The 22,088-nt window shown below is 44.0% G+C and overlaps 1 protein-coding gene across 1 annotated transcript; it reads left to right on the top strand.

The window, feature by feature from the left end:
• The first annotated feature begins 1,948 nt into the window (after positions 1-1,948).
• On the top strand, positions 1,949-21,768 carry PPM1G (protein phosphatase, Mg2+/Mn2+ dependent 1G). Its single transcript, XM_060117758.1, has 10 exons — positions 1,949-2,269; positions 16,442-16,511; positions 16,983-17,068; positions 17,411-17,543; positions 18,225-18,640; positions 19,223-19,360; positions 19,688-19,922; positions 20,308-20,437; positions 20,734-20,836; positions 21,155-21,768. Exons 1-10 carry the CDS (start codon positions 2,150-2,152, stop codon positions 21,359-21,361), a joined length of 1,638 nt encoding a protein of 545 aa, XP_059973741.1. The 5' UTR covers positions 1,949-2,149; the 3' UTR covers positions 21,362-21,768.
• Positions 21,769-22,088: the final 320 nt, after the last annotated feature.

The following is a 22,088-nucleotide window of genomic DNA, read 5'->3' as shown; positions in this document are numbered from 1 at the left end:
CAAAGCATAAATAAAAAAAAAAAAAAAAAAAAAAAAAAAAAACAGTCCGAGTAATTTCATGCTCCTTTAACACTGCCTTGGTAAGAGATCTTATCCAGGTTTGGATGACCAACAGGCCTAATTAACACTTCCTACCTTCATAGCCTAACTTCAAGCCAATATCTGCAATGTTTGTATATCTAGTTGTCACCTTAAACCAAACGCACCATTTTCTCCCCAAACTAGCATTCACCCCCGCCCCCCCGCCCCCATCACACCATTTTCTGTTACCGGCTCTGCCAATTTTTGTCATTCAGAGTCAAAACCTTGGTGATATTCATTCATTCAACAAGTATTTAAATACTATTAAGCACAGATAAGAATTGTGCTAGGGGGCTTCCCTGGTGGCGCAGTGGTTGAGAGTCCGCCTGCCGATGCAGGGGACATGGGTTCGTGCCCCGGTCCGGGAAGATCCCACATGCTGTGGAGCGGCTGGGCCCGTGAGCCATGGCCGCTGGGCCTGCATGTCCAGAGCCTGTGCTCCGCAACGGGGGAGGCCACAACAGTGAGAGGCCCGCATACCGCAAAAAAAAAAAAAAAAAAAAGAATTGTGCTAGGGATGCTGGGGTATACAACAGTAAGTTTGACAGAGTTTCTGACTTCCTAAAGGCTTATAGTCTGTCAGGAAAGACAGTGGGGACCCAAACCTTGTAGGGATATTAGAAGACTTCCGGAAGGTAGTAATGATGAGGGTGGGTGGGTGAGGAGGTATGTTCCATGCGTGAAAGCATAGGAAGAGAAAGCATGGAGGAACCCAAAGACATATTGCTGAAGCACTGGGTAGTGGAAATGGAGAGGAATGGGAGAGACATGGAAGAAGCTTTTCAAGCATGAAGGGTCTGGTAAACTATGTTAAGGAATTTGGACTAACTGAAGAGTAGGAGGAAGCCATGATCTTTGTATTTTAAAAGAATTAATCTGCTTATCCTTTGAGAATTTTCCCTTTCTCTTCCACCTCCTGAATCCAATGTTACTAAATCCTGTCCATTTCTTATCGTCTAATTTGTTCCTTTATCTCTATTCCCATTGCCACCCACCTTAGTCCCTGCCCTTCTCGTCCCATGCTTAGATTAAGAGCCCTTTAACCAGTTAGTTTCCAGACTCTCCCTCCAATCTACACTGTACACGAAGACTAGACCAACAATCCCCAAGTGCTACACCAGGACAGCAGTGAAGTCCAAGTCACCCATTTTGGCGCTTGCGACCATCTCTATCCTATCTAATATTACCACTTAAAATCAATTTCCAACGAGGCCAGATAGTTTCCTCAAAAACCCTCACCAAAGCAGTTTACTTTCATTCTTCACCCCTGCAACCTTGTAACATTATTCCCTTCTCCCCCTGGTATAACGCACGCCTGGGGCATCCTGAGGACCTCAAGTAACAGCTCTTCCACTCTCCTTTGATTTCTTCTCGACCAGTATAGACTGGGTGACAGATCGAGGTCTTCATTTTCTCTTGTCAGAAAGACTCTCTCACATCCTACTCGCATAGGCCTCACAACGCCTGGCCAGGGTACTTCTTGCGCTCAGAACACTAGTCAACTTTAATTGAACCGTACGGGGCGGGGTTTGAGGGAGTCTGAGGGCGCGGTGGAGAGTGAGCTGACACGCTGGAGGATGAACCGGAAGTGCCAGGTCCCGCACAAAAGAGCTTCAGACAAAACGCGAGAGGCCGGCGTAGGGGAGCGGAGGCGGGGGACAGTGGGACACAGTTCGGGAGAGATACTGGCGAGGAACAACCTCCCGGTCTGCCCCAAGGAGGCCGCGGCCGTTGGTGGGCGTGGCCGCGCCAATCTCGCGGGAGGGCGGTTGGGCGGGCCGTTGTCCCCGCGGGCGGGGCGAGTTGCTAAGGAAATGACTGCCCGCAGCGCCGCGCCGCGCCGCGCCGGCCGGGCGGGGTCTGAAGCAGCGCCGTTTCCGCTTCCGCTCCCTCTCTGCTCCGGTCCCGTTACCGCCTCCTGGGCCGCCTCGCGCCTTTCACCGGCACCTTGCGTCGGCCGCGCAGCCGGGCCCACTCCTGCCACGCGCGCACCCGAGGCTCCGGCTCCGGCGCCGGCACGGGTCGCGCTCCGTTCGCCTGCTCCTGAGGCCGCCGGTTAGCCGCCGCCATGGGTGCCTACCTCTCCCAGCCCAACACGGTGAAGTGCTCCGGGGACGGGGTCGGCGCCTCGCGGCTGCCGCTGCCCTACGGCTTCTCCGCCATGCAAGGCTGGCGCGTGTCCATGGAGGTGAGGCGGGAGGGGCCCATAGGCTGACGGATGTAGGGCGGGAACCTGACGGAGAAAGGGAGCCGGGGGGGATGGGGTCATCCCCGGGGAAGGGTCCGAATCGAGAGCCTGTGATCGCAGCGGCAAATTGGGGGGCGACAGCGAGAGCGGGGCCGGGGCCGAGAGGGAGCTGCCGGTGCTAGGAGACCGTGTGACGGTGGCCAGCTTGGCGGCGAGGGCTCGGCCATGTGGGGAGAGGCACCTTCCGCCCACTGACCGACCTCCCAGTGCCTTCGCGCCATCCTCTCGTGACAAACCAGCCCTCCAGGCTCGTAAACGGCGTGAGGTTTAATGTGGGAGTAAAGATGAAGAGAGGGACTATTTATCCATTGACTTTTGCTAGAGAGAGGCGGATAGATGTGAACGACTGTACTTAAAAAAAAAAAGTGATGTGTGAGGCGTCTTTGGAAGAGGAGTTTGACAGGAAAGGAAGCCAGGCAAATGGTCCGCTTCAAAATCTTAATACCTAGATGCCTGGCCCTGGGCACCACATGTTAATTTCAGAGGTTTGACTTGACCTCCAAGAATTGTCACTCGTTTGTATTCTTTCAGGGCCTTTCTTGGCCTTTGGAAGCCTTGAACTGTGTCAGTCACTATAATTTCTTTTAAAATTATGCCTGATGTTTTTCTGCCACTCGGAATTTCTCTAAAACTTAGTAATTGTCATTTTGCCTGTGCTTGTTGTAGCTTATAGTTTCCTTGATTTTCAATCATTTCATCAACTTTTTTTTTCTTAACCTACAAAGAATGATTTTTTTATAGAAAAATTTACTATCGATAAAAGGGAAAAATGGAAAAATTCTGGATAAAAAGGAGTAGTGTTGGGCAAATGGGTGTGAAACTACAAAGGAGAACAGAGAAAACTATGGTAGGAGGGAAAGGAAGAAAGACATGTGTAAGACGTGTTTTTGTGAAGAGTTTTGTGAGGTCTAGGCAGAGGAGCCAGGGAAATGCTCTAATTATGTCTGGGATCGAAGGTTTATCCACTACTAGGTGGGCTTCAGGTAACAGCCAAAAGTCTCCCTTGGGAATTTCTTCAAATCCCTCACTCCTCCCTGTGGTTAGCTCTGGAATGACAGTATAAACTTAAATGGTTTGTTCTCAGACTCAGATTTTATACCCACGGCAGACTTTATCATATGCTTAAAATCTCAGGAATGGAGAGGATCCTATATAGTTCATCTCACCACATTTTACAGCTCAAAAACCGACGCCCAGAGAGATTAGGTTACTTGTGCCTTGGTGGAAAGAATCTGTAGGATGAAAATTGTTCAAGACCTTGTACTACACACTGTTCTCATCTGTGTCAACCTGAAATAAAGCATTTATATTTCTCTATGGTGCACAGTATTGAGTTTACTGGGTGCTTGGTAAATGTAATTGTCTGGCTGATAGAAATATCTGGATGTAGTTTCATTGTCAGTCTGAGGTTTGGGTTAGTTGGTAATTTGGAGGTTCCAGTTCTATGCCATTTTCTGTTAATATTGTAAGATTTGAGGTGACTATCTCATGTCACAGTAAGGCTTTTCCTTTGGGTTTCTCATTCCATATTTTCCACTTTCCTCTCTGCTGTGGTTGTTCCACTTCTTTGTTACTCTTTCTAGTTTCCTTTATGAATTGAGTTGCTTGGATAATCAATTTTCCAAGTCTTTTGCCCAGTGATTCTGTACTGTTTGCTTCTTCTCTGCAGGGCATTTCCCTTTATTTTTGGTTTCTCCTCTGGTAATTAGAACATAACTTTTCATCAGGGGCTGTTTGGTTTGTAGAGATCTTGCTAGACTATTCCTTAGATCCTAATCTTCCTCCTGAGAGATAACCACTTAGGGTTTTAAAATTTTATTATGCGGTTTCTGAATTTCCCTTTGTTTGAATAGTTAAGTATACCCCATCAAATCTTCTTGAAGTCCTGTTTGGGATCCTGTTCTGCTGCATTGATACTTTTGCTTCTGGCTTTGTTTCCTTTCTCCCTGAAGTATAACATAGTTTCTTTGCTATGGCAAGAAAAGAACTGACTTCTAGCCTCTTGAGTGAATCGTACCTTTTCAGAAAGTGTACTCCTGTCCCTCTTAACCTTTAGGGCTGAATTTCACCAGTTTATTAATTCTATTGACCTTATTTGCCTGGTCCTAATGATTTAGTTGAGGTAAGTTTATCACACCCATACACATTATAAAGGTTACTGAAATCCTGACTGGTGTGTAGTCAGCCTTATAGAGTACTGTTTTATCCCTTCTCTTGAGGCAAGAATGGCAACTATCAATAGCTGGCATTTTATACTTTCTGCCTCTCTCCAGCCCCTCTTCCTGTGGAACCAGGGTGTTTTGAGGAGGGGTAATCAAAATACCACAGTTGATGTTCCCTTCCCTTCTTCCTTCTCCATGGTTTGGAGGGACCCTCAAGCTGGTTGAGGTATGTATTTTGGGGGTTAACAGGTAGGTTGTGGAAGGGTGCCTGAGAAATATATATGGAAAGGCTCTGAGTTTCTGATGTCTAATGAGAAGTCCAATCTGAAAACAGTTTTAGTTGATGTAGTCTCAAAGAGACTAGACTACTTTTAGTTTTTGGTTATGAGGTTCTCTGGAAGTGACAAAATTGCTTCCTGTGGGGAATTAGGATATATATATATAGGCATATCTCTCTATATATATCTATCTATATATATATATCTTATATTTGTCCCTTTTAAAGGCAGCATCAATACCTAGAGTATAAATTTGAGTAGGCTAGCTGTTTATTGCCATATAGAAGCTGGCTTATTAGTGGTCACAGAGGGTCATCTAGAATTGAATGTAGATAATGTTGAGCAGAAAGTTCTTAAAGATACATGCATGACAGTTTCAATCATTATATTAATAGGGGAAATACAAAATGAGATACCACAGGCATGCTGTGGGGTTCCACTTGAGAGAGGGCATCTGAGGCAGAAGAGCATTTATTGTTTGTACCTCAGATTAGTGTCTCATCTGTAGCTTAAAGCACTTTTTACTTACTGAACCAGATCAGAATTCCTTTGTCTAGGATACAGTTAAGCAACTTTCATAAAAGGGCATTCTTTTTGATCAGCATGCAGTTCCTATTCTTTACAATTCAAAATTAGCATGAAATGATATCAAATGTATGTCCATTAATATGGAGAAATTGTTTTCTACTATACTATTCCTTTATAAGTTTTCAAGCAACTGTAAGTTAAAGTCAGAACTTATTTCTCAAGATTTCAAGAATATTTTACATTATTTCTGTTGCCCAATCCCCTAGCAGTTAATACTGCTTCTGAACCCCTGACCCTCTATTGGGTTACCATCTTGGAATTATACTTTGAGAGGTAAGGGCTTGAATTTGAGTGTAGAAATTTGACAGATCTGATCAGTAGTTCTTACCACCGTTAGCTGCCATTAAAATTGTGCTGTCTGGAAGCACAAATCTTTAGAACTGAAAGCATCACTGATTTTTAATGACACACTGTAAACTGAGTACCAGTTCCAGTGGAGTTGTTTTCTGTTTCCCTCTAAGTCTAGCTCAGAGATGGAGTGTGTCAACTTTTAATCATGCATAGTACTTGAAAATGTATATACAGGTCCCTTTTTAAACAACTGTATCGAGATATAATTCAGGTACCATATCCATTTAAAGTGTACATTTCAATAGTTAATGTACTCACAGAGTTGTGCAGCCATCACCACTATTAATTTTAGAACATTTTCATCACGCGAAAAAGAAATCTTGTAGCCATTATTAGTCCGCTCCCTATCCCCCCTCCTCTAACCCCTGGCAACCACTAATTTACATTATGTCTTATGGATTTGTTTATTCTGAACATTTCATATAAATATGTCACCTTTTATGTCTGGTTGCTTTTTACTAAACAATATATATATATATTTTAATTTTATTTATTTATTTATTAATTTTTGGCTGCGTTGGGTCTTCGTTGCTGCATGCCGGCTTTCTCTAGTTGCGGTGAGCTGGGGCTACTCTTCATTGCAGTGCACAGGCTTCTCATTGCAGTGGCTTCTCTTGTTGCGGAGCACGGACTCTAGGCACGCGGGCTTCAGTAGTTGTGGCGTGCAGGCTCAATAGTTGTGGCTCGCAGGCTCTAGAGCACAGGCTCAGTAGTTGTGGCACATGGGCTTAGTTGCTCCGTGGCATGTGGGATCTTCCTGGACCAGGGCTCGAACCCATGTCCCCTGCATTGACAGGTGGATTCTTAACCACTGCACCGCCAGGGAAGCCCCTAAACAACATTTTTAAGGGTCATCCAGGTTGTATCATGAATCAATCAGTACGTCATTCCTTTTTATGGCTGAATAATCTTCCATTGTATGCACATTTTGTTTATTCATCCATCAGTTGATGGTGGTTTGGATTTCCACGTTTTGGCTATTATGAATAATGGTGCTATGAATATTCATGTTCAAATTTTTGTGTGGAAATAAGTTTTATTTCTCTTGAGTATATTCCTAGGAGTAGAATTGCTGGGTCATATAGTAACTGCACGTTTAACATTTTGAGGAACTGCCTAACTATTTTCCAAAGTGGTTGCGCCATTTTACATTTCTACCAGCAGTATATGAGGGTGTCAGTTTCTTTACCTCCTCCCTACACCTGTTATCTTTTTTTTTTTCCTCCAATTGTAGCCATTCTGGTGGGTGTGAAATGGTGTTTCATTGTGGTTTTCTTGTATTTCCGTGATGGCTAATGATGTTTGAGCATTTTTCCTTGTGTTTATTGGCCGTTTCTGTACTCTTGGAGAAATGGCTGTTCAGATCCTTTGTCCTTTTTTTTTTTGGCCATGCCGAGCAGCATGTGGGCATGGAGGATCTTAGTTCCCCAACCAGGGATCGAACCTGTGCTCCCCTGCAGTAGAAGTGCAGAGTCTTAACCACTGGACTGCCAGGGAAGCCCCTGTTGGTGTCCTTTGAAGCACAAAAGTTATTAATTTTGATGAAGTCCAGTTTATCTGTTAAGAGTTTTATAGTTTTGGCTCTTACATTTAGGTCTGTGATTCATTTTGAGTTAATTTTTGTGTATGGCGTAAAGAAGGGGTCCAAGTTCAAACTTTTATATCTGGATATGTGTTTGTTCCAGTGTCGTTTGTTTTTGTTTTTTTAGGTATTTATTTATTTATTTGGCTGCATTGGGTCTTAGTTGCGGCACGCAGGATCTTCGTTGCAGCATGCGGGCTTCTCTTTAGTTGTGGCGCATGGGCTCTAGAGCGCAAGGGCGTTGCAGCTCAGGGCTTAGTTGCCCCGTGGCATGTGGGATCTTAGTTCCCTGACCAGGGATCGAACCTGCATCCCCTTCATTGGAAGGCAGATTCGTAACCACTGAACCACCAGGGAAGTCCCCATCATTTGTTAAGAAGCGTATTCTTTTCCCTGTCTGAATTATCTTGGCATCATTGTTTAAGGTCAATTGACCATAAATATGAGGGTTTATTTCTGGACTCTTAATTCCATTCCATTGATCTATGTACCACACTGTCTTGGGTTACTATAGCTTTGTGGTTTTGAAGTTGGGAAGTACGAGTCTTCCAGCTTTGTTCCTTTTCTTGTTTCTTCTTTTCTGGGTCCCTTGTATTTCCATATGAACTTTAGGATCAGCTTGTCAGTTTCAGTACAAAAGGCGTCTGGGATTTTGATAGGAATTGTTCTGAATTTGTAGATATATTGATGAGTATTACTATCTTAATGATATTAAGTCTATAGTTTTCTTGTGATGTCTGTCTCGTTTTGGTATCAGGATAATACTGGATTCATAGAATGAGTTGGTAAGTGTTACCCCGTCTTCTGTATTTTGGAAGAATTTGTGAAGAATTGCTATTAATTAGTCTTTAAATATTTGGTAGAACTCACCAGTGATGCCATCTGAGACTGGGCTTTTCTTTGTAGGAAGTTTGTTTGTTTGGTAAAATACACATAACATAAAATTTACCATCTTAACCATTTAAAACGTACAGTTCAGTAGCATTAAGTAAATTCACATTGTTGTGCAACCAGTCTCCAGAATTCTTTTCATCTTGCAAAACTGAAACTCTATACCTATTAAACCACTCCCCATTCCCCCTTCCCCCAGCCCCTGACAACCACTGTTCTACTTTCTGTCTCTGAATTTGACTACTCTGGGTACCTCATATAAAGACAGATTTGTCTTTATGACTGGCTTATTTCACATAGCATAATGTCCTCAGCGTTCATCCATGTTATAGCATGTGTCAGAATTTCCTTTCTTTTTAAGGCTTAATGATGTTCCTTTGTATGTATATATCACATTTTGTTTATCCATTCATCTGTTGATGAACACATGGGTTTTTCTACTTTTTGGCTCTTGTGAACAAAGCTGCTATGAACATGGGTGTGTAAATATCTCTTTGAGACCCTAATGGGAAGCTTAAGATCAAGGTGTCTGGAGAGGGCCCACTTCTTGGTTCATAGTGGCTGTGTTTTAGCTGTGTCCTCACAAGGCAGAGGACCTCTCTGGGGTCTTTTATAAGGGCACTGATTTCATTCATGAGGGCTCATCTGTCGTGACTTAATTACCCCCAAAGGCCCTACCTCCAAATACCATCACTTTGGCCATGAAGTTTCAACATAGGAATGTTCGGGAGACACAAAACATTCAGTCTATAGCACAGTGGTAATACATGCATATAATTTTAAAAGTCAGACAGTAATACGTGACTTTTTAAAACTAAAAATGTAGTTCCCTTTCCAACCACCTTCAAAAGTTTTATCTTGAATTGCAAAGATTTAGGTAAATTTAAGTATCATAAACCTAAGTGGTTGATCAAGTGACACAGGAGCCTTTGTGGATGTATTTGTAACCTTAGGAAATTGACATCAGGAAAGATAACCAGGTCTTTATTAATAGCAGATCCACTGGTGTCTAGAAGGTCAGAAGGGGCTGTGTGATATATAATTTAGTAAAGCAAGACCTAAGAGCCTTCATTCAGGTGATCTGTGTCACTGCATCATTTCTTTCTTACCATCTCAGTGGTTATTGTGTTATGATACAACTTTAGGTTTTGGGTAGTAAATGAAGGAGGAGGTATCCCTAAGATATTTGTTCTGAGGCAGCTGGGAACTCACCATCATAAGCAAACATCCTGCTGTGTTACAGAACATACTGTTAGGCCCCAGCGCTGTAAAGAAATTTAAGACAGTCTGTTTTCATGCTGTTTTGGACCTAGGACTCCCTTTTCCCCTATGGAATGTTGGATAACAATACAAGATAGCATATGCTGAATGCCAAATTATTGGTAGAAGCAATAAATATTGAAAGAGCTCGGGTGGGGAATGATCACAGAGTATTGGTGTGATGAAGAAAGATCTCTTGGAGGTGGTGAGACTAACTGGACCTTTAGGAAAGAGTATAAATGGTAACAAATGGGGAGGAGGAAAGTGGGAGAAGAAAAGTATTAGAAGAAAGGATAGGAGGAAAGACTGAAGCAGGGCATGCTTACTACTTTGCTGGGGTAGGGTATTCACTATCAAGAGTGTCAGGAGTAGTTTCTTTTGGGGAATGGTATGAGTTAAAGAGGTTAGGTTATGGAGATGGATAGGAATGATTACTGAGTGCCTTAAATTGCCAGTAACTTGTATGGAATTAATCTAATGCAGTAGAGTCCATTGAAGGGCCTAGCAATAAAATGTTATATTAGGGAGATTAATCTGGCAGCTGGATGTATGTAGGCTGGATTACAGGGGGCAGAGACTAGAGACAGGAGAGGAGTTAAAATACCATTAAGAATAAAGTAATCCAGGATCACAATTATGAGGGAAAAGTCAGCAGGACTCAGTAATGGTTGGTGGAAGACAGCCAGGAAGTCAAGCGGGACTGATATTAGGTGTTGCTAGGAGAGTTAAGATTCCATTGACAGAAATAAGACATGTAGGGGAAGCTCTGATTTTTGGGGGGACTGCTAAGTTCCTGTTTACATATATTAAGCTTGAGGTGGAGAAGGGATATCCTGTAGAAACAGGCAATTGGAGGTATAGAACTACAGTTCTTCACAGAACCCAAGAGAACTTTCGAGAAAGCTGACATGGTTTGTACTATTTAATTACATACAGCCGTTGGGGAGAATGAAGCCTGCAAAATGGCTATTTGGATTGCTGTTATAGTGATTGCCTGCTTCTTGAAGTATGATCTTGAAGGAGAAGGGTTTGAGTTTAAGAGGAAATGTTAATCTAGAAAGAGAGGAGAGGGACTTCCCTGGTGGCGCAGTGGTTAAGAACCCGCCTGCCAATGCAGGGGACACAGGTTCAAACCCTGAGCCAGGAAGATCCCACATGCCACGGAGCAGCTAAGCCCATGTGCCACAACTACTGATCCTGCACTCTAGAGCTCGTGAGCCACAACTACTGAGCCCATGTGCCACAGCTCCTGAAGCCTGCACACATAGAGCCAGTGCTCCGCAGCAAGAGAAGCCACCGCAGTGAGCAGCCCACTTGACACAACTGGAGAAAGCCTGAGCACAGCAACGAGGACCTAACGTAGCCAAAAATAAATAAATAAATTTATTTTAAAACGATAGAGGAGAAATATTGCTTCTGAGGCAGAAGTGAAGGAGATGTTAGATACAGCTATGGAGAAATTTTGAGTTAGAATAGGGAAGATGAGGTAGATCTTGAAATAAGACCTTGATCTAAGTAAAGTAAGAGGTTAGCTCATCTGCTATGAGTGAAAGGAAAATAACATTGAGACCTTGGATAATGTGGGAAAGGTTTGTGCCTGACTGTGGTTAATATATTTAAGAGTCAATGCAGAATAGAGAAAAAAGTGCTAAATGGAAGTAGTCACCACAATCAACATGATTTCATGACATTTTATGACTGGCAATACTTAGTGGCTCTGATTCAAGTGTGAAGAAAGCTTTTGCTCGGGTTATACAAGGTTGGATGAGTTTTTCTAGATTGCTAAGAGACAGAGTTGAAATATGCAGTACTTAGCTCTGACTCAGAAAAGGACAGAGACAGACAAAGGTAAAGGTATGGAAGCTATGATTGAAGATATAAGGGGGAAATTGAAGTGCTTAGAGAAGGTAGAGCAGTTCCAAGTGATATAGATCCAACACCTCACCAAGAAGTTGAGGAGAAGGTAATGTGGAGTGGTTCTAGGAACTGAGACCTCAAGGCATAAGATGAGTCTTTATTGTGGGCATTCCTCTTTGAGAAAAAGGATAGAGAAGACAAATGTGATAGAGAAAACTAAATTTCAGAGCAGAATATATATACTTATATATTACGTTCCAGTATACAAAGAATTTTTACATGTTTTACATCATCATCATGATAGTCCTGTGATGATATGAGTAATGTAGATATTCTTATTCCATACTATAGAGGGTAAAATTGAGGCACACCAATAGATAGCTGACCAGAGATCACACAGTATATGGTAGCTTGGCAGCTTAAGGGCAACCATAGGTTTCTTTTGTTGTGGTCATTATTCAGAATGGAACGATATGGCTAACTGTATAAAAATAAAAATCTTGAAGAGTAGGATATAATTATTACTCAGATTTCACCCTCCACTAAGTTTGATGTGTGATCTTAAAGACTTCTAACATATACATAGATACTTTATTTTTTGCTTTTTATCACAATATATTGTGAACTCATTTCTAAATGAATACATATTCATCATTTCTAACAGCTGCATGTATTCCATTGGAGGGATGTACTGTTTGTCATCTAATCTATTCATGGAAATTTAGGTGGTTATAATTGTTTTTTATTGTAAATAATGCTGTAATGAACATTCTTCATATCTTTGTTTCCTTGTGTCAGTAGTCCCATAAAATAAACTTTTAAAAGTCAAATTACTAGATCAAAAGACATGCACATTGTGGTACATATTACCAAATTGCCCTCCAGGAAAATGAGTAATTTATATTCCTGTTTGATCAGAGTACATGAGAATGTTTTCATCTTCACTCTTATTATTACTGGATACTATTAATCTTTTTCATCATTCTAATTTGCACAAAATGATAATTCCTTGTTTTTTTAATGTTCATTTCTTTGATTACTATTGAGGTTAAATATTTTTTCCTGTGTTCACTGTTGCTAGATCTGCTTCAAAGTCACATGATCTTGTGAGGAACAGATGAGAAGTCAAAAAGATTTTTTTAAATAGAGGTGTGGGTTCAAAAGAGATAGTACACCAACCTAAACATCCATCAACAGATGAATGGATAAAGAAGATGTGGCACATATATACAATGGAATGTTACTCAGCCATAAAAAGAAACGAAATTGAGTTATTTGTAGTGAGGTGGATGGACCTAGAGTCTGTCATACAGAGTGAAGTAAGTCAGAAAGAGAAAGACAAATACCGTGTGCTAACGCATATATATGGAATCTAAAACAAAACAAAACAAAAAAACGGTACTGATGAACCTAGTTACAGGGCAGGAATAAAGAGGTGGACATAGAGAATGGACTTGGGAACATGGGGTGGGAGGGGGAAGCTGGGGCGAAGTGAGAGTGTCATCGACATATATACACTACCGAATGTAAAATAGTTGGCTGGTGGGAAGGAGCAGCATAGCACAGGGGGATTGGCTCGGTGCTTTGTGATGACCTAGAGGGGTGGGATAGGGAGGGTGGGAGGGATATGCAAGAGAGAGAGGATATGGGGACATGTGTATGCATATGGCTGATTCACTTTGTTGTGCAAAAGAAACTAACACAGTATTGTGAAGCAATTATACTCCAGTAAAGATCTATTTTTTAAAAAAAGATGATACAGGGCCTCCCTGGTGGCGCAGTGGTTGAGAGTCCGCCTGCCGATGCAGGGGATATGGGTTCGTGCCCCGATCTGGGAGGATCCCATATGCCGCAGAGCGGCTGGGCCCGTGAGCCATGGCCGCTGGGCCTGTGCATCCGGAGCCTGTGCTCCGCAACGGGAGAGGCCACAACAGTGAGAGGCCCGCATACCGCAAAAAGAAAGAAAAAAAAAAAAAAAAAAAAAGATGATACAGCTGTGATTTAGAGTACGTTGCAGGACAGAGAAAGACCAGTTGATTCTCTTGTCCACTGGGAAGCAGTGGACAGGAAGAGTGCTCCTCTCTCGTCTACCAAAAGAGTGAAATTAGTTGGACCAGCCTCTCAAATTTTAGCATATATTGAGTCTTTTTAAAAAGACATTTCATTTACTTTTGAAAAAGCTAAACATTCCCATGGTTAAGTCTTGCTCCCGTCAGTCTGTCTGCACCCTCATGCCCTCCCACAGTTTACTTGTATTAGTTTTCTGAGTGTCCTTGTAGTATTAAAGTATGAGAAGACAAATGTCTATTCCTATGCTCCCTCCTATACAGAAAGCAGCGTACTAAATATATCATTATGCACTTTGTTTTATTTAACAAAATATCTTGGAGATCTTCCATGGATTTTTTTTGTTTGTTTTTTTTTTTAAGGAAAGCAATATTTGTGGATCTCCAGTATTCACTAAAATAATTTTAATGTAATGTTACTTATATGTGTACAAACATAGAACTGGACATAAATTACATGCCAACAAACCAAACTACAAAATCAACAGAATTAAAATCAACATAAATGTGACAAAACTGTTTTGCTGAAACTAATCAGACACTCACAGCATGACCAAGGTAGTGACAGCTGAGGTACAGTTTCTTATGGGTTTAGCATACCTGTGCTCTACTGTGTCCCATGCCGATTCTCTCACTGCCTTTGTCATCCAACCCATCCCATCTCACTTCTTCTTTATTTCACAGCACTACCATCTTTCTATGTGAATTACGCCATCATTCTATATGATTTACCTATTTATTGTGTTTGTTGTCTATATCCCTCACTAGAATATAAGTGTTTTATGAAGTGTGGGTCTTTATTTTGTTCACTGATATATCCTGAGCACCCAGAACACATAGATCCTGGGGGTGAGGCTAAGAGGCAGTTGTGTCAGTGACCATAGATAGGCCATCAGAGGCCTTCTGTGGACGCCCATTAGCTTCTGGGGCACTTTCTCCTGGAGACAATCAGAGGGAAATACAAGAAAGAGTAGCTCCTTTTCAGTGCTCTCCTTCCCTACTTTAAAACCCTAAGTTTTTTTGGGGGGGGTTGTTTTTTTTTTAAGTGAGTTTTTTGTTGTTGTTGTTGTTGTTGTTGTTTTTGGCTGTGTTGGGTCTTCGTTTCTGTGCGAGGGTTTTCTCTAGTTGCAACGAGCGGGGGCCACTCTTCATCGCGGTGCACGGGCCTCTCACTGTCGCGGCCTCTCTTGTTGCGGAGCACAGGCTCCAGACGCGCAGGCTCAGTAGTTGTGGCTCACGGGCCCAGTTGCTCCGCGGCATTTGGGATCCTCCCAGACCAGGGCTCAAACCCGTGTCCCCTGCATTGGCAGGCAGACTCTCAACCACTGCGCCACCACGGAAGCCCCTTTTTTTACATTTATTTTTGGCTGAGTTGGGTCTTCTTTGCTGCACGTGGGCTCTCTATAGTTGCGGTGCACGGTGCTTCTCATTGTGGTGGCTTCTCTTGTTGCAGAGCACGGTCTCTAGGTGTGTGGGCTTCAGTAGTTGCGGCACACAGTCTCAGTAGTTGTGGTGCACGGGCTTAGTTGCTCTGCGGCATGTGGAATCTTCCCGGCCCAGGGATCAAACCCGTGTCCCCTGCCTTGGCAGGCAGATTCTCAGCTACTGCACTACCAGGGAAGCCCCCTAAGTTTTATATTCTAGACTTGTATAATGAAGGAATAGTCTTACTTTAGTGACAACAGAACTACTACACTCAGGTCTCCTGACTATGAATATAATTAGAAATTTTAAAATACTAATACCTGAAAGAGAAAGGAGAACTATTAACTTTACTAACTAATCAAAGTAAATAGCTAGGGGCTTCCCTGGTGGCGCAGTGGTTGAGAGTCTGCCTGCTGATGCAGGGGACACGGGTTCGTGCCCCGGCCCGGAAGATCCCACATGCCGCGGAGCCGCTGGGCCCGTGAGCCATGGCCGCTGAGCCTGTGCGTCCGGAGCCTGTGCACCACAACGGGAGAGGCCACAACAGTGAGAGGCCCGCGTACTACAAAAAAAAAAAAAAAAAAAAAAAAAAAAGTAAATAGCTATTTAAATCCTTTTTGTCTGTAGAGAATACCTGAAAGGAAGGTTGGGTTGTTTTCCAAGATGGGGCAGGGTAAGCGGCGGTACCCTTTTATCTAGGTCTGACAGTCTTGCCTGAACTTTGGCTTAGCCAGTAATATTAGTTTGGGTGGCAGTTTTATTAATAGAAGAATTTGATCAAGCCCAGCCTCCCAAATAAAATGTTCGTGTAGCAGGACCATTGCAAATTTCTCTTCAGGTGTGCTATGCCTTCAGAGTTAAATGGTATCTCAGTTCCAGCTGGGGATAGGAGATGGGACGGCTGATTTAATGGGGCATTGTAAATTCCAGTTAACAAGTACTACACACAGTGTAGTTTAATAACTATTTGTTGAAAATAATAGTTATTCTTTTGTAAATATATCCTCTGCCTAGCCTTGGGGGTAACTTCTTAAGTGAGTTAAACTTTAAGAGAAAAGGGGAGTAATTTGTTTAGATGGTGGTTTTTGGGAGGTGGGGAGTAGTAAGTGTATCTAGCTTTACCAATTTCTAGTGCTTTCACTCAGGCTGTCTTAGGATTCTCCTAGAAACTTTTTAGGTCAGTAATGCCCTCAAGTCGCTTTTTGCTATCTTCCCTAACATTTTCTTCCTTTAAGTTCACTGATTCATAGAATGGGCCTGGAAGTGACTTTAAAGATCCTTTATTCTGGTTCTTCCCATAGTTGCCACAGATCCAAAAGGGTCAGGTCTAGAGTTCCAACAGCCAAACATTCTGCCATCTGTACTGAGATCTCCTAGGCTGAGGCTGCTAGACTGCAGAGGTAGTGACCTGATTCATCTCTTTCCCTTCTTCCCTCCCTCCTTCCTTTCCTTTTTCCCCCTCCCTTCCTTCCTCCCTCCTGTGTACTGTTCTTATTTATCATCCCATCTTCCTTTCTTATTTCTAGGCCATGTAGGTCAGCCAGGGAAGGGTTAGTGAGGTTAAGGTGTGAAGGCAATCCTTAATGACCTGAGGTGCACAAGGAAGAATACCCTTTGACCGTAAGAAATGCTGATTATGCTCTTTTTCCTAGGATGCTCACAACTGTATTCCTGAGCTGGACAGTGAGACAGCTATGTTTTCTGTCTACGATGGACATGGAGGTAACTTTAGCAGATCATATGGTAACATTCTAGGACCCCACTTCCAGGTCCTTCGTTCTTTTACTTTCCAGGGTTCTGGTCCTCAGATAAGATTTCCTGCCTAGTGCTGTTTTTCTCTATTCTGCCATTCTTCCTTCCCAGGAGGATAGTGTATTGGTTCTTAATCTCACCAGGCCTTGTTTTAATCCAAGAAGCCTCTTCCTACATTAGCATTTATCTCTTTTTCACTGAAAACTAAGTATACAGGCGAGAAAAGACATGGGATATATTAATATAGCCCTGACAGAGGTGATGGTGAAATCCATTTTCTTGGTCAGAACTTCCCAAAACATTGTCTTTTAAATAGGTTTCAGTTGTGCTAAGATAGTCATCTCCTCAATCCTTGGGATTCACTTTAGAATGGTGTGCTGATATTATATCACTTTCTGTGTGTGTGAAGCTATGCTCTGGGTGACTTTACCTTTGTTCTAGGGGAGGAAGTTGCCTTGTACTGTGCCAAATATCTTCCTGATATCATCAAAGATCAGAAGGCCTACAAAGAAGGCAAGCTACAGAAGGTCTGTCTTCCCACACTGTTCATTCTCCATTTCTGCAGACTTTCCCTTTTTTTTCCAGTCCTTGGCTTTACCTTTTTCATTGCCACCCAACTTCTTCTTACTGTATTTTTTAAAGAATTCTGTACCTAAAATGAGCTTATTCCCACTTGATCCTTTTAGAGCTACCTTATTGATTCCTAAGTCTCTAAACTGTTTTTTATTTGTCTGTGAGTATCTCACAGCTTGGTGGATCACACTCTAATTTGCATCTCATCCTCGTGCCCAGGCTTGTGTATAGGCAGTTCATTTTGTACCCGCGTACTTCTTCCTACATTTGCCTCATACTAGTTTGATTATATTCAGGCTTTGGAAGATGCCTTCCTGGCTATCGATGCCAAACTGACCACTGAGGAAGTCATTAAGGAGCTGGCGCAGATTGCAGGGCGACCCACTGAGGATGAGGATGAAAAAGAAAAAGTAGCTGATGAAGATGATGGTGAGTGTGGCATCTTTTGTTTGAGAGGAAATCGGCATATTAAAGAACTGTTCTTTAATACATATTAGTTGTGTGTCAATTCTGAAAGATGGCTTCCTAGGGACCTGGGAGATGCTTATGTTAAAGAATCTCCTGTACTACAGGTGGTTATGAAAAGGAGAGAGAGGATTAACCTTTGTTGAGTTCATAGTGTTGTAGTTGTAAGCATTTTTATATACGTCATCTTTTGTCATTGCGATTGGGTCTTTCTGGTTCATTTTAATGTTTATGTGATCTTTTTTTTAAGACTGGAGCTGCCTTTAGCCATAACAGCCAGTCATTAAGCCTGAGCCCTAGGCCTGGACTAGTAGCATTGTGGACTTTCTGGGTCCTCAGCCAGATTAGGGTTTCCAACTTACCAATAAAAAATGAGAGGTGACAGGGAACACATATAGTAACTAGTATTCCTTTGACTAAGAAGGGAGTGCAAGACAAAGACCAGAGGAAGTCTCTGGAGGCTGATGTTACTTGAGGAAAAGGGAGCAAAGGGCTATTCTTCTGAGATTTGATAAGTGAGAAGAGCCTTAGGAGTGGGAGGTGGTGGGGAAGTTGGAACGCAGGTTGCAAGGGCTGTGGAGGTAGTGAGGGACTGGTGCCCTGAGGAGCCTGGCATGGGGTGCTGATTTCGCCTCTCCCCTGCAGTGGACAATGAGGAGGCTGCACTGCTGCACGAAGAGGCTGCCATGACTATTGAAGAGCTGCTGACACGCTACGGGCAGAACTGTCACAAGGGTGCTCCCCACAGCAAATCTGGAGCCGGGACAGGCGAGGAACCAGGGTCCCAGGGCCTCAACGGGGAGGCAGGACCTGGGGACCCATCTAGGGAAACTGCTTCAGAGGAAAATGGCCCCACAGCCAAGGCTCACACGGGCCTTTCCTCCAACTCGGAATGTGGGACTGAGGCAGGCCAAGGTGGGGAGCCTGGCACTCCCACTGGTGAGGCTGGGCCTTCTTGCTCTTCAGCCTCCGACAAGCTGCCTCGAGTTGCTAAGTCCAAGTTCTTTGAGGACAGTGAGGATGAGTCAGATGAGGCGGAGGAGGAGGAGGAAGACAGCGAGGTAAGGGCCCAGTGGGGGCAGATAGACGTTGAAGTTGTAGAGAGGGCCTGCTTGGTCGCCGTGCATAGCTTTCTACTCTTTTCTGTCTCCTATTTTGACATCATCCCCCAACTACAGTCTAAGCTTTTTAAAAATTCATTATCTCCACCAACATGGGTACCATTAGCCCTCTTAACCTCTTTGTTGACATTATAACAAACAGATCTAGTTCTGGCCTTTCAGACTCTGTCTCCTAGAGAGAGAACAAGAAGTTGGTGGTTGTTACTTTGGATATTTGGGTGTTTCTTTTTCTGGGCAACTTATTTTCTGGTCATGTTGCCTGGAAGGTGCTTTTGGCTAGCAGCTCTGGCCTTCCCCGAGGTTTCCTGCTAGTGACCGCTGAACCTAGTTCAGGATATTAGTTATATCCATCCTAGTCCTCTCTCCCGTCCTCCACATTTTTCCATCATGATCATATATTTGCATCTTTCAGTGTTTAAGGATCTATGTTCAGTCAGGGCCTCTTGGTTCTGAGCGTGAGTTGAGGGGAGGGGGCAAGGAGGTCATCTCAGTCTCAGTAGCCTGGGATTGTCCCTCTGGCAGGAATGCAGTGAGGAAGAAGATGGCTACAGCAGTGAAGAGGCAGAGAATGAGGAAGACGAGGATGACACTGAGGAGGCTGAAGAGGATGAGGAAGAAGAAGAGGAGATGATGGTGCCTGGGATGGAAGGCAAAGAGGAGGTGTGTGGGGAAAGGAGGGCAATGAGTCTGGAAAGCCAAGAGGCCAAGTGTGAATTCTCTGATTTTGATTTTGGGAGAAGGGTCCCCTTCCTATCTTAGCACTGAAGTCATGGTCATGGAGGGATTTACTCTGCAAGGGGAATTAGGCCTTTTGGGTAGAATTATCTCAGAAAAGGGGGAGAGCATGCTCTATCTGGAAAGATTAAAGCTATGCTCCTCCTGTCTGTTAAAGTGCTCTTGGTGGTCCTAGTGAGATGAGAAGACATAGGGGAATGATTAGAGCTGGTGTCCAGAAGCTCCCATGATGGTCCCTTTCTTCCTTTTAAGCCTGGCTCTGACAGTGGTACAACAGCGGTGGTGGCTCTGATACGAGGGAAGCAGTTGATTGTAGCCAATGCAGGAGACTCCCGCTGTGTGGTGTCTGAGGCTGGCAAAGCTTTAGACATGTCCTATGACCACAAACCAGAGGATGAAGTGGAGCTAGCACGCATCAAGAATGCTGGTGGCAAGGTCACCATGGATGGGCGAGTCAATGGTGGCCTCAACCTCTCCAGAGCCATTGGTAAGGGCCAAGAAACTATGGGAAAAACTTCTGGGGTCTTGTTCTCTGTTCCAGACTACCTATAGCAAACTTTTATCTTCATGGCCTTTTTATCTTTCCAAGTATTTTTGTATCTACTACCTATGTCCCTTAATCATCTCTATGAAACAGGTAAAATAGGTATCATTTCTAGATGATGGAAAAACAGGTTAGTGACTGACCTAAGGTTCAGTAACCCAAAGACAGGGCTGAAACCAGAAAAAGTAGAACTCACTTCTCCATTCCACTAGATTATGGAACTTTGTAAAGAAGGGAAATAAATGGCAGGGTTTGACTGGCCTCAAACACAAATCTGTGCGAAGTGCTCAAACTACTTACTCATCATCCATGCATTCCTTTACTTCAGGAGACCACTTCTACAAGAGAAACAAGAACTTGCCACCTGAGGAACAGATGATTTCGGCCCTTCCTGACATCAAGGTGCTGACTCTCACTGACGATCACGAATTCATGGTCATTGCCTGTGATGGCATCTGGTAAGCACTGGCGAACACCCTAAAATTCCCTTTTTTCCCCTGCAGCATTACTTCTCTTCTAGGGCTCTGAGCTGCTTTATCTTCCTTTTAATGGCTGTAGTCAGCCCCTTTTCTCAGGCTGCTCTAGAATTAGAGCCTAGATAGGCAGCAGCTTGGTGTCAAGACCCCCAAGCCTAAGGCAAAGTTGAGAAAAATCTCTGTGGGTGTTTACGTTGGCCTGAGCCATCTGTGACCTCTATCCTCTACTCTGCCTTGCTGGGACTAAAGAAGATTCTTACTGTTGTTTTTGACCCCAGGAATGTGATGAGCAGCCAGGAAGTTATAGACTTTATTCAATCGAAGATCAGCCAGCGTGATGAAAATGGGGAGCTTCGGTTATTGTCATCTATCGTGGAAGAGGTAAGTCCCAGGGTAGAGGAGAGAGGGTGTCTGGTCTGTGTATCCAAGGTTTTCTCTTTTGGCCTGAGTTAAGACCAGAGCCTGGGAGTATCACTAATTACTGACAGATACTAAACTCTGACTAGAAAGTTTCACTTTCCCTCATTTCCCTGACTTATCCTTATGCCTCATGCACTAGCAAGTGGCCTGTTTTGTGACCCCTGTTGCCCGTTCCCCCCGCTTCTGCCACCCTGTCTCAGCAAGGCCAGCCCTTTGAGACTTTAGGTTCCCAGAAAGGTTTTCAAACCCTGAAGCTGAGCTACCCCATCCCTTTTGTAGCTGCTGGATCAGTGCCTGGCACCAGACACTTCTGGGGACGGTACAGGATGTGACAACATGACCTGCATCATCATTTGCTTCAAGCCCCGAAACACAGCAGCACTTCAGCCAGAGAGTGGCAAGCGGAAACTGGAGGAGGTGCTCTCTACTGAGGAGGCTGAAGAAAATGGCAACAGTGACAAGAAGAAGAAGGCCAAGCGGGACTAGCGGTTGTCCAGACCCCTGCCCACCTAGACTGTTTTCTGAGCCCTCCAGACTGAGACTGAGTTTTGTCTTTTTCTTTAGCCTTAGCAGTGGTTATGAGGTGTGCAGGGGGAGCTGGGTGGCTTTGCTCAGCCCATTCCAAAGAGGGCTCTCCCTCCACACAGCAGCCTGGGAGCCTCTGCTGTCCTCCCCAGCCGCCTCCTTGCTCCTTGGGGCTCATCACCGGTTCTGTGCCTGTGCTCTGTTGTGTTGGAGGGAAGGACTGGTGGTTCTGGTTTTTACTCTGTGAACTTTATTTAAGGACATTCTTTTTTATTGGCGGCTCCATGGCCCCCAGCCGCTTGTACCCGCTCTCTGTTGTACACTTTCAGTCAACACTTTTTCAGACTAAAGGCCAAAACCTAATCGTGCCCATGGTGTCCTTTTTTCTCTGCTGCCATCCTGTCCAGGCCACCCACCAAGGATGCCCTGGCTCCATAGTTGGTCCCCACCAGTAGCATCGACCTAGCCCTTCCCTGTGTGTGGGTGGTGTGGTGCGTGGGTGTGTGTGGTGTGTGTGTGTGTGTGCGGTGTGTGTGTGGTGTGTGTGCGCGCGCGGGCGCGCACCTGCCCACCTACCTGCCTGCCTGTGATGTGCGAGACTCAGGGAGAGGGGGGTCGGTTATGGTAACTCCCTGAGCCGCTGGCAGCCTGGCCTGGCGTCGCGGCTCATCCTCACCCCCTCCTAGGG

Source organism: Mesoplodon densirostris, chromosome 14 (genome assembly GCF_025265405.1).
Source record: "Mesoplodon densirostris isolate mMesDen1 chromosome 14, mMesDen1 primary haplotype, whole genome shotgun sequence".
Classification (NCBI taxonomy): domain Eukaryota; kingdom Metazoa; phylum Chordata; class Mammalia; order Artiodactyla; family Ziphiidae; genus Mesoplodon; species Mesoplodon densirostris.
This window is presented reverse-complemented; position numbering and strand designations above follow the sequence as displayed.